The sequence below is a fragment of the Chrysemys picta genome, chromosome 3 (assembly GCF_011386835.1).
Source record: "Chrysemys picta bellii isolate R12L10 chromosome 3, ASM1138683v2, whole genome shotgun sequence".
Taxonomy (NCBI): Eukaryota; Metazoa; Chordata; order Testudines; family Emydidae; genus Chrysemys; species Chrysemys picta.
The window spans coordinates 128,536,972-128,554,166 of record NC_088793.1 but is presented as its reverse complement, the minus strand read 5'-3'; the positions used below and the strand labels follow the sequence as shown (position 1 = coordinate 128,554,166).

General features: G+C 36.4%; 1 protein-coding gene across 38 annotated transcripts in view; it reads right to left on the bottom strand.

The window, feature by feature from the left end:
• Positions 1-3,078: 3,078 nt before the first annotated feature.
• The window catches only part of ERMARD (ER membrane associated RNA degradation), a 26,048-nt gene continuing 11,931 nt past the window's right edge, over positions 3,079-17,195 (bottom strand). For 24 of the 38 annotated variants that reach the window (XM_065588956.1, XM_042848299.2, XM_008175715.3 and 21 more), the window contains 11 exons: positions 15,709-15,823; positions 14,855-14,957; positions 14,399-14,428; positions 12,902-12,970; positions 12,005-12,178; positions 10,923-11,006; positions 9,556-9,635; positions 8,410-8,538; positions 6,458-6,667; positions 5,243-5,356; positions 3,079-4,527 (listed from right to left, as the gene is read on the bottom strand). In XM_065588956.1, the coding sequence (XP_065445028.1) occupies positions 4,353-4,527; positions 5,243-5,356; positions 6,458-6,667; positions 8,410-8,538; positions 9,556-9,635; positions 10,923-11,006; positions 12,005-12,178; positions 12,902-12,970; positions 14,399-14,428; positions 14,855-14,957; positions 15,709-15,823 (1,283 nt within the window). In that variant the 3' untranslated portion in view covers positions 3,079-4,352. Of the gene's footprint in view, positions 4,528-5,242; positions 5,429-6,457; positions 6,668-8,409; positions 8,539-9,555; positions 9,636-10,922; positions 11,007-12,004; positions 12,179-12,901; positions 12,971-14,398; positions 14,429-14,854; positions 14,958-15,708; positions 15,824-17,195 lie in introns of those variants that run through there. The other 14 variants (XM_065588972.1, XM_065588968.1, XM_065588969.1 and 11 more) reach the window with 6 other exon arrangements.

The following is a 17,195-nucleotide window of genomic DNA, read 5'->3' as shown; positions in this document are numbered from 1 at the left end:
TAACTTTTGGCAAATTTCATAAATCCTGAATGTGTGGTTGTGAGCCTGATGCAACTATCAAATTACTAAAACACTATTTGTGATGCACCTTTTTAGACAAGTCTTAAGGTTATTTAGAAATGTTTTGAAATAAAGAAAACATTTTTTTTTATCACAAGTGATGATCACAACACATGACATTGCTATCTAGTAGATATTACTGCTAATGAGGTTTAAAGATAATAGAGTTTCTTTACTACCAGTCACGGGGAGCAGCTGAGAAAGAGATCTTAGGATGCAATATTATTTCAGTTAACAAATGCTGCCTCCAACTGTTTGCTGTAGTGAACAGCAGATTCCTTTAAAATTCAGTCAGAGAATAAATATTGAAGGTAGAGCTGGTAGAATTACATGTTACTAATAAATTACTGGAGAAATATATCTTTGCATAACAAAATAGCAGTCCCAACCCAAAAGGATTTACAATCTAAGTTTTTAAGCTTTGTCAGTCATTTATCCTTATTTGGGACTATTTGGTCATATGATATAGTTTCTGCCCCTCATCCTCTCTCACAAGATTGGAGGATAACAAATTAATAACAAATAGTGAATAATGAACAGCAAGTATTGCAGGGACTGGCTTTTTGTTATATGTTTGTACAGTGCCTAGCACAATGTGATCCTGATCTATGATTGGGAACCTTTGCTGTTACTATAATAGTTGCATGAGAATATATATAGCATTTATATGAACAAAGGGTATGAACACTTGACTCAAATTTAATGCTTTCTATCACTTTTTTCAGTATTTGATCCTCAAAGTGTTAAACTTCTATTCCCATGCAAAAACTAAAGTTTTGTGACTGGCAGCCACATTTATATTGAGACTTGTTCAGTTTTAATATACAGTATTTTATTATCTGAAACCTCCCCTACTGGCGGGGGGGGGGGGGGGGGGGAGGGTATCTTGCCCTATCTTGAAGGTAGTGGTCTGGGATGATCTCATAGGTTTCTCTTCCATTTTTAGGATGGGATTTTCAAAAGCAGGTAAGGGACTGATTTTCTTAGGTGCTTTTGAAAATCCCAATCTTATACCCATTTGTTACACTTTCTTTGGTATTTGAAGTGCAAGCTCTTCAGGCCAGGGACTGTCTGTAATTCCATGTTTGTACAGTGCCTAGCACAACGTGGTCCCACTCTTGCTTGGTTCTTCAGCACTACCATAATAAACAAGATTAGTAATATTTTGTATCTGGATCCTTGATGTCATGTGGAAAATATAAGGAACTCATAGCGCATTGATGGCTATTCATTTTTCTTCAGTGGTACACCTCTACCCCGATATAATGCGACCTGATATAACACAAAATTTGGATATAACGTGGTAAAGCAGCGCTCCGGGGGATCAAAGCAAGTTCGATATAATGCGGTAAGGACAGCGTTATATCAGGGTAGAGGTGTACTTATTAAATAGGAGTTATGGAAGGACTGCATGAGGAACAGCACTTATGTTAAGCCTATGAAATTATCTGAAAAGGTGCTTGGTAAAAAGCACACTTTCTTAGGTCAAGCTCTGCCTCACATTTGTTCAACAACAGCATGAATGTAAGGTCAAGGGAATTTCATAGCTCTAAAGACCAGGGAATCAGAACACTGGTCTACGAATAATCACTCTTAGATGCATTTTGTGCAATCCCAGGAATCTGAAAAATAACCCAACTTTGTAGCAAAATACAGAGCTGCATGAAGAGGATAGTAGATATCATGATCATCTAATTCTACCCAATTTTCAAACTCACAGCACAGCTTTTTACTCCTGACTAAAACAAATCTTTTCACATTTAAGCTTGAGAACATATTTTGCGAGCTACTGTGTTCTGAGCAACTTTGAAAATATGGCAACTTTAGTGGTGTACAGGGAAGCTGTACTGTTTTGAAAGTCTAGCTCCAGAAGTCATTTAGTTACAAAGTCAGACAACAGAGTCAGGAAAAAAAAATCCAGTGTGTTAATATATGCATACACCTTCTGAAGGCCTGCTGTTGTTTCTTCACCTTACTAAATGGTCAGAGCTGAGGTTCCTTCTATTACCTCAAAGCCCAGCACACAAATTCCAAAGAAGTGTGGCTAGAGGATGGGCGCACTGTAGGTAGTCTTGGCAAAGAGCTTGTTAGCATGTTGTTCTTCAAAGCCCAAATGGTCTGAAGGACAGGCACCTGTGTTTTCAGGAAATTAGACTAAGAAAAATAAAACACTTTCTCTTTGCCCTACTGTTCTCATTCTTAGCCTTGCAAAAGCCATGAGAAACCATGAGCCACACATGTAGCCATGAGACCCAACAGAGTAAGGAATAAGTGAATGGCTGATTCAGAACTAATTGCATTTTCCAAATGAGATCCATGAATGTCTGTCTGGTGAAGATAGGAGCAGAGGTCCTACTAGATGCTCCAGAGGCTGGAAGAATGAAGAGGGAGGGCTGTAGTTTGCCACATTCAGTACTGCAAAGTGGTATGCATGCACCCCAATGGCCAAAGTTCTCTCGGCCAAGATGTGCAATGTGTAGGTACAACCTGTGTGCATCATTGTAGATAGTACGCCAACGATGATCACAGAGTCTCTAAAATCTTTGTTATGCAAGTAATAACTACTGTTTTACATTTAAAAATGAAATGAAGGGACTAAGCGTAGTGGCTTGAACCAGTGTAATGTGGAAGTTTCCCACTGCCTGACCATAGTGACCAGTTAGATCAATGATCACAATTCTAACCTACATCATTCACTCCAGTTCTAAACCTGTCTTTTTACACCCATGCCACTAGTTTTCATTTCCTTCTTTGGAACATTCCTAATTTCTATGTCCTTTTGACTATGTGGTAATGAAAAGTGAATGTTTAAATGCAAAATTATAAATACCACCCGAGAAACATACTGCTACAGGTACTGTTGAGGAAGGGGTATATTTATATGTAGCGGGACTGCCAAAGTTTGTGTCTCTTCCCTGGACAAACAGAATATATAAAATGTACAGGAACTAAAATGATAATTGATCCACTAGTTCTCCAACTGGGATTTTCAATGAAGGATTAATAACTCCTAAAAAATGCAATTCAGATCTTTAATGGTGTTAGCCAGATCCCCTTTGATTAAATTGTGAAAGAAACATTACTTTCTGGATGCACAGAATAATGACACACACTAGTGACAAAGTTACCAGACAGCCAATAAAGATCTTCATACTTCTATACAACCGAGCTAATGGTTTTAGAATACAAAAGAAAAGGACATTTCTGGAGTGATCTTCAGACTAAACAAGTCAATCTGTTATTGTAATAAGCCTCTTACAGCACAAATATGTAAATACTAAAAAATGGTGACCTGACCAAGAGGCATTTATCTGTTTTACATCCTTTAGGAAAGACACATGAATTGATGTTAATCGGTAGATGGCTTGTTTATTGAATTCATGCAGGCCCCTTTCTTTTTGGGGGAGAGAAGAGAGATTTATTTTCATAATTTTTGAAAAACAAAGATAAAAATGAGGTATGCAACATAAGGACATATCACTTTTAGGATCAAGATGAACATTTATATTTTCTGATTTTCAATGTACAAAACCAAATTTCTACCCAAACTATGAATCATTAAAGATTGGTACTAGCAGATAAAATGAAAAATTAAACTAATCAAAAAAGGTACCATGACAACAGTGAGTGTAAAAAATACTCAATACTTATTGCTGAGAACTTAAAAATGTTAGTATTTTCGCATGTAAACAAACTTAAAAAAAAAAATCACACACCAAGTTTCGCCCATTTCTGTGCTAATATTAGCAAACAAGGATTTCAGGAAATGCTGTTAACTCAAAATGTGTAACGTGGTTTTGTTGGTTTTTGTTGTTGTTGGGGGGGAGGAGGGGATATTTGTTTAAGCGCATATGAGAGAGAATGGGTCGCATGTGGCCATGGAAAGGGCCAAATATTAGCTTCACCACACTGATAGCTTTTTTTCAGTTCAATATTTTTCCCAATACATTTATTTCAGTTGTTTTCCTGGTCATTTTCAGGTACACTATAAAAAATAAAAATCAAGCTTTAAAGCACATAGTACACTTAAATAATAGATACATTTCAAATCATTTTGAGGTAAGAGCTCAGAGTCTCATTGTGCACTTGACAAATGTTCCATTTTCAGGAAGTGCAATTATCCAACTCCAATCAGCAACACTGACGCTACATAAATGCCAAATTCTGCTTTCAAAGGCATTTTGATGGAAGCTGCACTCAAAGGAGTAGAAATATTCTAAGAATTTTGGCCACATTAAGTTTTGAGGCATAAAAAAATAATAATTTTGAGATGTAACAGAAACCAAGTGTTTTCAAGACAGCTTCACTTGTGTTGCTAGCTGCATTAATGTTAGCTTTCTCTCGCTGAAAGTCCTAATTTTTATCAAAGCTTTGTGCGTAAGCTCCATGGATTCATCCCATTTGTTTTTCTCTGGGCTTGTGTAGGTCACCAAGTTCTCAGTATACTGCAAGATTGACTTTAGAAACCTACAAGAAATAAAAAATATATGAAAAAGTCATTCTTTAAAAGACTTTCTAAAAGGAAGACAGACCAGACCTTGATGATGCCCAACTTGGGGCTGCTACTTTTTCCTGATTTCCAAGTCTCCCAACTATCACATGATCATTGCTACATCACTTGTCCTTTACGTACGGCAAGGGTGGGTGGAGAGAAAAAGACAGGGACAAGCAATAATTTTCAGAACTGCAGTTCATAGTAGTGCACAAAAATGCAATATTATGGGACTATAGAAATATAACAGTATATAGAGGAGTTCTCTCCTACAATTTCCTTTCTTTGGCAGCCAAACACTTTACAATGCCTGTGATCTCCAATTAAGTGTAGAGTGGAAATAATGAAGTTGATTACATGCTAAAATCAAAAGTTTATTATGTATTATTAATTTTGGGCTTGAATGTCAGACTATCCTCCTATTTGTGCCAATGGGAAGTCTAATAAAAATTGAAACTGTGGCTAGCTGAACATGTTGTAAACAAAGACTTTTCAGTTAGCGAGCCCCTCACCTGTCCCCCAAATTGGTACTGCAAAGACAGGGGAAACAGACTGACTATCTGATGTATCACATGCTGTTAAACCGCAATTTCAATAAGGCTACATAATGTAGACCAAAGATGTTCAAAGGAGGGTGAAAAGAGTCTATATTATTCACTTATTTTAATTAACCAACTACTATATACTCACTTTATATACTGCTGATAATCACAAGGATTCTTCTCACAAATAGTATGGATGTTAATTAGTTCCAGAATAATCAACATTAAAATCAGCCGTAACACAGGAGACAGAAATTTAATGCTAGAAATAAGCAGAAAATTGTAACAGAGGTCTTTTTAATACAAAATTGTTCTTCAGATTTCCAGTTCCACCCTAAAATGGGTATGGGGAGTGAAAGAAAAAAGTCTGAAAGATTCATTAGTGAAAAATGGAGCAAAGATCATAGCTATGAACAATTTACAAGCAAGAAAAAAGAGCCATATATGTAAGTTTCCAGAGGGAAAAAAAATGTGTCAAGATAGGGTTATGGTCAGTGCTGAATTTATAATGAAAGAGGTGCCGGGGCTCAAGCACGTTTTTTACATTCATAACTGATGTGACAAGCCCAGAGGTCCCGGGGCTACGAACTGCCAAGCCTAGAGGTGCTGGGGCTCAGCCTTGGCAAAAATTAAGTACTGGTTATGGTTGAGAGTACATAATAATTTACGTCAATACACATTTTTAGTGACACCATTAAATAAGCATATATATATATAAAACTCAGGCATTTTAGCATTTGTAATCCCAGATAAAATTAAAATTATTTTTAACTTTTTAGAATTTTCATTTCCCTGACCCCACTCATATAAAGTTTAATCATAGACCCCAAGAAACACTGCTGGTTAGGTGTTACATTAATGGAATCCTAGCCATTACTCCTGATCTGGCCAGCATCTTACTCGATAAAATGTTGAGAGAAGCATTGATAAGATGGGGACAACCGCTGTAATTCAGTTTTAACAGACTGGAAGTTTCACTTTTTCCCTCTCCTTTCCTTTTTTAGTGCGTAGGTTCATCCAAGAGAACAAACTACAAAAACCAAACATTTAAATTACCTTTTTATTTGGACCCTAATAATTCAGGCCAGACAAGAGAAAAATGTTAAAGATATCCAAATAAATTATTCTCCGGTTTGAGTTTTACTTGCATTAATATACTAGTGTATAATGGAAATTATGGAAGATTCTTAACTCTAAGTAGACCAATGACACACAAACCTAGTTAGTTTTAACATTGTATAAGCAGAATATGGAAGCCTACACACGCAGAGTAAAAGGAAAGAAGTGTTCAGTTACTCTGTTAAATCCACTCTTAAAATTACCCCTTCATCTCCAAAAAAAAGGGGGAAAAAACGTAACCAACCTGTGTAACATTCGTAGATAGTTATGCCTCTGTCGTGAACGCAGTATCTTGTTTATCCACTGTGTGTATCTCATTTCAGTGCTGGCAATAACTTGATCTGACACTTGATGGCACTGTGTGCTTATCTTACGGAACACAACCAATATTTCCAGTACAGAACGTGGGCAGTACAGGGTACAAATGTGCGTACTACAGAGTTCAACCAGTAGCCTATAAAACAGGAAATATTTCTGTTTCAGTTTTTGTTAGCAGGGTTTAAAAACTTAAAGATTTCACAACCATTCCAGTGTAGCCTGAGCTAAAAAAATTCTAATCCAGATGTTTTGGAAACGGATTTACTCTGTCTCCTTATGACTCACCAAAACAAGAATCTATTTAGCATGAGTGATTTGTATTCTCTCTCACGTTACTGTAAGTAATATCATATCACTAGAAGTTTGAAATGTTTCTCATTCCAGGCCAGAGCAGTAAAGAAATAAATACCACAATATACAAAACTGGCCAAAAATATACAATATACACTAATGAAACAGGTGGTGTCTCTCACTAATTATAGTTCAGTCCACAATAGACCGGTGTCCAAAACAAAACACCATGAGCTGAATAGTAGCAGTACACCAAGAACTAGTCTTAACATTTCACAAAATACAAAGTTGTAGTTTCAAACAACACCACACTAGATTAGGCTTCATTAAGAGATATTAAAATGCCAACATGTGCTGTCATCTTTATATATGCTAGTCAGCTAATACTAAGTATGTCACAATTCTTGATGGCCACATCACTTCAAATGGTTTGTTTTTAAGGGATAATTTATTTAAAAAATGAACAAGCAAGATATTTTGCCATGCCAGACATAACAGTCGTAAGTGTAAAAAAACCTTAAACAGTATTAAGAAGCCTCCTACTTTAATGCTTTAAAAGGGATTTTAGTGCTTGTGAAAAGTGACATTAACAGCAGTGGAAAACAAAAGTCTACCTATAAATTATGTAAACTAAAGGCAACAGAAGAGCCATCTTCAACATGCTATCCTTTCCACATGCAATGAGCCTGATGCAAATGAGAAGGGAAAGCAGTTTTGTTTTTAAATATATTAATTAAATCAGTGGACTCTTTGAGACTGCCAGCAAGGATGCATTTCACATCAGTGGCATTGACTATTGTACTGAATTAGACACTTATCCTGTACAAACCAGATTAAGTCCATCAATTCATTAACAAGCTCACTGAAGAGCCATCACGAAGAAATGACTGTATGTCACGGATTCAAATCCAGCCCAGGGTGGTAAAGAAAGACTCTATGCAAACTCTTAAGTGGGGCTTTTAAAAATGTGAAATGAAAGAAGTTTCAAAATTGAAACTGAAGTAACGTGAGCTATATTTAGACCTCCTGAAATCTCAGAAACAAAAATATATAGCAAATCTCAGCTTCTACTTCATAGACTCAAGAAATGTAAGTTTGGCTAGTAGAGAAGTATGTAGAGGTAGATGAACACTTTAATGTCATGCACACCTGTAAAACCAATCACAATGCTAAGACTAAAATTTCTAGTGCAGTATTGTACAGTACCATAAAGCAGATTGAAGGTAATTTAGTCAAGTTATTGTAATAAAGTTCTTGTGCATCTGTAACTATTTTGCTTCCCCATGTCTGAAATACAAGCATGGTTGTTTCTTCAAGTTGCACTGCAAAGCAACAAGATTACAACAGCTTTCTAAACCTCTCCCCTTCATTCTGGGGACAGTTCTCTGTTGAATCCTAAAGACTTTTAGACTGAGGAAACTACAATTCCATACAAATACATGCGATGGTTCCTTCAACAATGCTTTCTATAGATAAGGGAAGGAACACTTGGGCAGCGAGCTCTCATTACTGTCCCACATTCCTTTTATTTCCAGAAGTAAATTGTATTAAGGCGTAGACTCAAGAGTGGGGGAACATTAAACTTACTTCTCACTTAAAAGATTATTCATTAGATCATCTAAAATGTAGCAATTCTGGGGCAAATGGTGTTGCAACTGAGAGAGGATTTCTGTGGTCATAGAAATACAAGGACTAGTTTCTGCACTTCTTTCCAACCTTAAAAACAAAGACAAAAATTACTTTCAGAATCTTTTACAAAAATAAAGAAGTGTGTACAGTTTACATGTTAACACAATTAATTGAAGCAAAAGCTATTTTGTCACAGCCATTTATCTACATGCCCACTACTACCTTGTAATCCTTTGGCTCCTTTCCTTCTATTTTACAAGCAAATTCTTGGGTTCTCCATCTCGAAAGCAACGTTCTTTCAGTCTCTTCAGCCTCCCTATGCATCATCATCCTATCTCCTTACTTTCTTTTCCACAATCCTGCAGCATACCAAATACTTTCATTATGTACAGTCAGACTTCCTATCTTCCACCTCCTCAGGTTCCCTGCCTTCTGTCCCTTCCATATCTCCAAAACTGCCTCATAAAAATCAATAATGGCCACCTCCATGTCAAATTCAGGAGAATTTCTCATTCTTCTTAATCTCTGTTTTTATAGGGTCTCCCATCACTGTGGTATCCAAGCTTCTACCATGAGAAGTGATTTTTTTTTTTGGTCTTCACAGCTGATTGGCTCTCCTTCTTCATCCCTACTCTTCTTCGGTCCTCTGGGCTCCCTCTCTACTTTGCTAGCAGCTCCATCAATATCTCTTAGGGAAGGAGCAGCCACCAATCTGTTGGCATCCTTCAGGCTTCTGCTGCATTCTCTACTTGCACTACAGTCCTAGCAATCTGATCATTTGCATCATTTCAGCTCTCATTATGGCAATGACATCGTAGTCTTGTTCCCCACTCCTACACGGCCTTGTAACTTTCTGTGAGACACCTACTCAAGCATTCCACAATCATCTCAAACTCTGTTATTTCAAAACAGAGCTGAATTCAATAGAAAACTCCATTTTTAGTTTAAACGAAGCTGCCACAGAATTCCAGGCTGCTGTACCAGATTGCTGTAATATACAGGAAATCCTGCTGCAGAATTTAGGTCCCACTTGTTATGGAGAACACAGCGCCTTATAAGTATGGTTTCACGGTACGATTATTTTTTTTAATGGATCAGGCATACCCTGGAATTTCTTGAATTTGCTCTTCAGGCACTATAGGAAGCTCAGGCCATGAACTAATACTCTTCATACACTTCAGCACCTAGGAAGTCAAAATACACCTTAATAAAGCCAAACTTCAATACAAGATATAGCCCATATGACATACCTTGCAACAGCAACCCATTTTACTATTTAAATTTTCTAAAATCTCTAACTTTTAAGTCATTCGCTCAGTAGTTACAATTAAGGTATGTATGTTCAAGACATAAGGGTGGAAAGTCCTAAAATAAATGAAAAGTTCATGCCACAATATAAGCTTAAACTGCAGCCATTTCTTACTTTCCCCATTGTTTAATATGAAAGAATTAATCAGTACTATCACTGTAATGTACTTCATATCCTCACTAACTTAAAAAGTTTGTAAGAAGGAACTGTCTAATACAGACCCAACTCAATAAAGAGAGAGAGACTATCAAGCAGTTCAGTGGTTCTCATATTGCAATCTGCAGATTACTCTCAGGGCACTGTGCTCAGGGGGGCACCACTCCGTGCTTCTGGGGTAGGGGTGCCCCTCCTCCCACTGACTTGCTCCACTGCTGCTCACGCCTCTTTCCCCGCCATGAAGCTGCCCCTGGCCAAGCTGCTCCGGACCAATTAAAACTGCGATTAATCATGACTTTTTTTAATCTTACAAATTTATTAGAGCATAAGCTTTCGTGGACTACAGCCCACGAAAGCTTATGCTCTAATAAATTTGTTAGTCTCTAAGGTGCCACAAGTACTCCTGTTCTTCTTTTTGCGGATACAGACTAACACGGCTGTTACTCTGAAACCTTTTTTAATCTTGTGATTAATCACGATTCATTTTTTTAATCATTTGATACCCTAAATATAGAGCGACATCTCTTACTAATTTTAGTCTAATCCAGGACCTCTATGGTTTCCAAAAGTTTTTTTGACCAACTTAAAAAAAAAAAAGCCTCACTAGGCAAAGGTAGCTGTAGAAGTCATAGAAATGTAGAGCTGGAAGGGACCTCAAGAGGTCACACAGTCCAGCCCCCAGCACCGAGGCAGGGCCAAGGACACCTAGACCATCCCTGGCAGATATTTGTCTAACCTGTTCTTAAAAGCTTTCAATGACAGGGATTCTACAACCTCTCTTGGGAAGCCTATTCCAGTACTTAACTATTCTTATAGTTAGAAAGCTTTTCCCTAATATCTAACTCGAGCCTCAATCAAGAAAAGAACATAAACTGCATGGGTAGATAAAGTTTAACTTCCCTCAAAAGCCTAATAGTTATTCAGGACTATCAAAGCAAAAAGACAACAGTTAAACAATTTTTTAAAAATGTATGGAATGTTTACCCTCCCTGTCATATCCACATACCTGTTTCTTAAGTCGGGCAATTGGATGAAACCGAGAACGGTAGCAATTTGCACAGATGATCAGTGGTTTAATGGCTGTGTGCTCCTAGTTTACAAAAATAAATGATAAAATATGTACTAATTTTAAAAAACAGATCCTGATCCTGTAAAAACTTATACACACGCTTAACTTTAGACATGAGACAGTCTCGTTGACTCAAAAGGGACTAGTTATATATGTTCAATTAAATGTGTCAAAGTGAAGGATCAAGACACTAATTAGTATATTAGGTGTTCAATAATTTTTTTTTTGCTTTGTTTTTTTTAAATCTATAAAATTGTGTGTAAAAAAAGCTCCAATCTCCACTGGAATAGGACATGCTGTACCTTGACGATCTAGTAAAATGAGCTATAGCTAATAAATGGAGGTTTGGCTCAAAAGAGCTTACATTAATATATTGAATTTAGGGAAAGTAATCCTAAATATCAATAGGAAATTGGGAGGAACATGCTTATTGACCATTAACACTGAAATACATGTGTTGGTAGATAATACAACAGGACATGGCTCAATACAGTACATGGCCAAAACCACATTTCCATTACTGTACCAAGTTCACATTCATAGTTGTATTCAGTCAGATTTTATCTCCATAACTGATTCAGCCACACTTTAGTGTGGGCACTTTTAAGTACTTCAATGGAAGATACTGATAAACTGGAGGTAATTTGGAGTTGACCTACCAGGGAGATAAACAGCAAGGTGGAGAGGACAAAATGATAGTCTTAAATTAAATATATATAGTTTAGGTAAAAAATTAAGCAGTGCAAGTACAGTGAGAAGAAACAAAATATTAACAAGGAGGGGTGAAAAGAACAAACCAGGTTCAATTCAGGAAGGGCAATATTGGGGACAATTTATCTCTGTTTCATTTCAGTATTACAGAGCAATGCTAGAAAATATTTAAAGCTTAGTATCCACCCACAAAAAGGTGCTGAGGGTTAAAAACAATTAAGAAAGGTGTAGCCCATAAATGGTTTTAAAATCATATTTGGCATCCAAATGATTATACATTGTTCCACTTGCACAATACCAGCTCCTACCTTAAAAGCTGTGAGCTCCTCCACTTTTGAAAATCTGCATAAAAGTGTAACTGAAAATGCAAGTATCTGATTGGCTATTTCTCTTGGAAACTCATGTAAGTTGATCTCTCCATGGCTTAAATGATCTCTTACACGTGGACCCTCTTGATGGTTCAAGAAATCCCAAAGGAATTCCTGTGGAATCATGTGTGGACAAAACTAAGTAAACAGCACAATTCTACAGAAACCCTAATAAGCATGCAATTCTTGGGGCACAAAAGGCACTTAGGCCCATATGAAATGGAGCACTTAGAGGGGCAAGAGGAACACCTCTTAAAAAAAGGCAACTCCCATTTTGGGAAAGGTCTGAGGAGAGGTGAAAGAAAAACAACAACAACAACAAAAAAAACCACAATACTAACCCACAATCAACAAAAATAGCTGAAAATGACTAAATTTAAGCAAAGACTCCTGAGTCTATACTTTATAGCTCTGGCAGAGTGGAACTGAGGATCAGAAACAATTAAGTAGTCTGGATGGCAATATGATAAACAATGGTTAAAAGGAATAAAAAGTCAAGATGTTCATAATAAATAGCCACCTTTCTATAAAAAAAAAATAATAATAATTCCTGCTGGCAGTGAGTTTCTTGATGCCAGGTAATAAAGCCAACTCCCTACAAAAACAGATGTTCTCAAGTTAGGTTTCCTTTTCCACTTCAAAATTCTGTGCTGTTTTAGTTAATCTTATATTTATATGCCAAGTATTATTTTGCCTTTTTCATACTGAAGCCAGATCAGGGGCACTGGACTGTAAGCTCCTGGGGATGTGATCTTCTTATGTCTAAAGAATCTATTGCACTCTTAACACTATCAATTATAAATGTATTGCTAAATAAAAAGCACTTAATACACTTACCATTGAAGGCTCTCCAAGAATTAGAGGAAGCTGATTGATCTCTTTATCATTCAGCTGTTTTGTTAGCATCTAGAAAAAAAGCATTTGAAATTGAAGACAACTTAATGTTGAACAAACCCAAAGTTATAAAGCTAAATGAAAAATACTGACTATAGTAGTAAGCCATCCATAACATTAAACTAGCACCAAATCTCCATCCCCTGTTTTATTTAGCAGTGATGGACAATATGGGATAACAAAATATTTTGGCTTTTGGAGAGTCAAATAGGAAAGAAATGGGTTATTATAGGCTGCTTGCTTCGGTGTACGTTTGCATTTATTTCAAACAGGTGATCCTATGCAGATAAAAGAGCATATTTTGTTTTTATTAGTGACAAAAAATAAAGCTGTTTACAAGAACTTAAGTTACCACCTAGTTATCACCTACTCATCAAATAAGTAACAGGGACATACAAAATACTGCACTCTCCAGCTTTGGATTCTGAATTCCATTCTGTGGCAGCTTTTGGGACCAAGCTACTTTCCTGATTTTATGTACTGCAAAACCACTGTGCTTTGGAAATAGATCAATGTTTATGGGGTTAATAAAGAGGACTGAAAGAATTCTAGTTCATAGAAACTCTTGATTCCAAACAAACTTGCTGATCTTGGATCAAAAAAGTTCAGTGTAAGTGTTGTATTTTAGTATGGTCACTACCAAAATAGTGGCTCCATAGCTCTTCTTCTTTGAAGTAGAATACTGGATATTAACCTCCTATACCTTCCTAAAATGTACCAAATCCCATTCAATATAGGTAAGAGAGTCTCAACAGTTTAATTAAAAAAATGTGTTCTACCTCAACTGGGGAAAAATCATCATGTGTGTCCAACATGGTGGGAAAGGCTTTACTGACCATTAGTACTAAAAAGTGAGTGTAAATATACATAAAAACAATCATGGAGTTACAATGTAGATCAATACCAAACATTGCACGTTAGTCATGATCTCTCATTAAGGATTATAATTTATTGTTTGTATCAAGCCCCAAGGACTGGTGAGATAATATTCCTTCTTTGTACATCACTGCTTCAGTCACACTTAGAATACTCTGTACACTTCGGAGCACTTTAATGAAAAATAAATATTGATAAGATGGGGGAAATTTAGAGTTGGGATACCAAGAAGATAAAGGACCAGGAGGAAAATACAAAGAAGTGTACACTGAGGAGCTGCCAGGAGTTTATAGATGTTGTAGTGAGTCTTATTTTTCTGTCTCTGCCACCTCAGGTCTGTGAAATCTTTTCTCAACTTCAAAAAGTTCATGGAATTATCTTTATTTTCAAAAGACTTCAGCCAGGTCCATTTGTATGATAGGCATTAGTATCTTTAAATTTATTTTAGTATATTTAAGGCAACAACATCATTCCATCTTTTTCTGTGCTTGAATTCTATAAATACTTTACTGTAAAGAAATAACACATGTTCAAATATTCCAGAAGATTTTACAGATAACTTACCTCATCAAAAGTGGTATAAAGAGAAGATGACTACAATAGAAAAAAAATATCACAGTAATTCCATTTTCAGAAACAAAAAGCGGTGATACCAACTGCACTTACATATTGAATTTTTATCTAATTACCATGACAAACCAGAGTTGCTATAAATTGGAATCATCCCTTTAAGGTAAGAAAAGAGGTAAAAACAGCATAAGCAGTTTTCCATTCTTAAGTTACTACATTCAAGTGACAATGCTATACTGTTGTACTTTTCAAACCTCTGTAAACAAAGGAGGAGAGCTGTCATGTGACACTCTAAAAGGCATATCAGAAGTCTGTAAAAAGATCAAACTATATTGTCCACCTAAAAGCTACTTGTTTAAGTATAATATTAAACTATTTTAGGACATGTTTGAAGCTTGTTATTAGTAATATATCATAATAAAGGTACCACGATCATAAAAAAAACCCTACCTCAGCAGTTAGCAGTCTATTTGGACACTTATTAACTGTGGCGAAGAGCAACCTAAGTCCAGTTTCCAGCTGAGGGAGTAACAGTATAACACAGTCAGCATACCTGCAAAATAAGAGGAATGCATGTAAGATTTTAGTATTTTTCTTTAAACACACACTGATCTTTGTGGAAGCTATAACTGTACATAAGCACTTGTTAAAATCTGTATTACAGTGGTACACTGGGCACCCAATCAAGATCAGGGTCAATTGTGCTGGGTGCTGTACAAACATACAATAAGTGACAAACCCTGCCAAGAAAATAGCTTATAATCTAAATAAAGACATGATGTGACAGGTTGGTGTAGCATATAATGGGAAGGGAAGACAGAACTAACATTGCATATGATTACAGATCCGCAAACGTGCAAAATTTGCAGATTTCAATTTTTTTTTCAATTAATTTATTATAATGCTCTGTTTCTTGGTCTCAATTTTCTGGGATTGTCATATAAACTCTTACGCTGACTTCAAAGTCTAGTTTAGAATTCTAGCTGTCACTTGTCTATTGAAGAGGTCTGCTATTCTCTCATACAAGGGTTTCACATAAAAAAGTGTAATATTTAATTCTGACTTTATGCTGCATTCTAATGAAAACAGAATTTAATGCAAATACAAGTAAAACTGAATGCCAGGTCCATGAATTGTACACTTGCATGAGGCTAGTCTAACATTTAGATGCCATTAATGCTTCTGGTTCATAAAGCCTTGCAAGCTAACAGATTATTCCATAAATAATGGATGCCTACAGTAAAAAAATCATTTTGAAATAAGGAAAAAAAATGAAGGAAAATGTAATAGTGCAGTTCTGTTACCTGTGTTGCCTGAAAGCTGTTAGTGCAGCAACCCAAAATGGTAACATTGTTTTTAATACAAAACTGGATATCTTTGCTAGTTCCTCAGTTAAGGAAAGTGCTTCATGATTAATATCTACAAATCAGCAAAAACATTTGTTTAAATTAACAATATATACTGAAATGTAGAGAGTTAGACTTACTGAAGAGGAATTATTCAAAGCACTTCATTCAAAAATACAAATTATTTCTGCTTAATCTGTAGAAAGATCTAACAGCTATTCAGTTATTTGGTTAAGCCTTTTAACATCAACTAAATAAAGCTGTACTGTTAAAAACATTTAAGCTCAAAAATTGAGAAGACTGATAATAAGATGCATTACCAGTCAGCTGTTGTACATGACAGACTTAAATAAGGCATGAATTTTAAAAACTGGTTTGCTGCTTATTGGCAAGACTAGCCCTCCACAGCAAGATCGATCTGAGTTCTGTGGCACTATGGTGGAAGTTCTGCATCACCTTCAGATAAATTTAGAAAGTGTAGGTTTTATTATTCATTTAATTTCATTAAGAGTCAGTATAGAACCCCCGGTGATAGTTTAATATTAATTAAATTTTGTGCTGTCCCTACATTTTCATTTTTCTGTGTTCCTCAGATTGTCATTTTTAGGTTTCAGAGTTGACAACTCATCACGATAAATGCCTCTCAAAGCCATTGTGTCAGGCAACCTGGACACACAGACATCACTGCATTGCCTTGCATTACGTTCACATTATGAAGCTTTCCGCTGTAACCATAAGGACTAGAAATAATTTCCTTTCTAAAAGAAATCTTAGATTCTGAAGCACAATGATATGGCAAAGGACAAATTCAGAAGCATCTTAGAATTTCATAATACAGGAGGGCTGAATGTTGGGCTGGATTTTGCCTTCAGAGGCCTGGTCTTGGTTCCACCAGCAGAATGAGAGTCCAGCTGGAAGTGGGTCAATGTAGCACAAAAGTGTCCATAACCCCCATTAAGCTGAAGGCCTTGGAGCATACTGGTGCACCCACAGAGTGGGAGGCATTGCCCAAGGAGGGACATAGCTAGGGGATCCAAGAGATTCCCCTCAGGCAGCCTCTACTAGCCAGGTTTCTAGAGATTCCCAGCAAAATAAATAAATAAATAAATAAATAAATGATGCTCGTCTCTGGCAGAAGCCCCAGGATTTGGCCGCAGTAGCACTATATCTTGCCCTCCCTCAGGACTGAATCTCCAGTTGGGTGCAGAATGAAGCCCTTCACCAGCCCACGTGGGTGAATGAAACACTGACTCTGCAAAGAGTTAAAAACTTTGCAGAGGTAAAGTAGGAGATTCTTTATTACACAGATTGTACTTTCATTATCAACAGATTAGAGCATGTACTATAACCCTTATAAAAAAACTTAAACTTCATGGGCTTAAATGCCCAATTTAGATTTTAGACATTCTTTTTCCATGTATTTACATATATTTATTTACACTCTA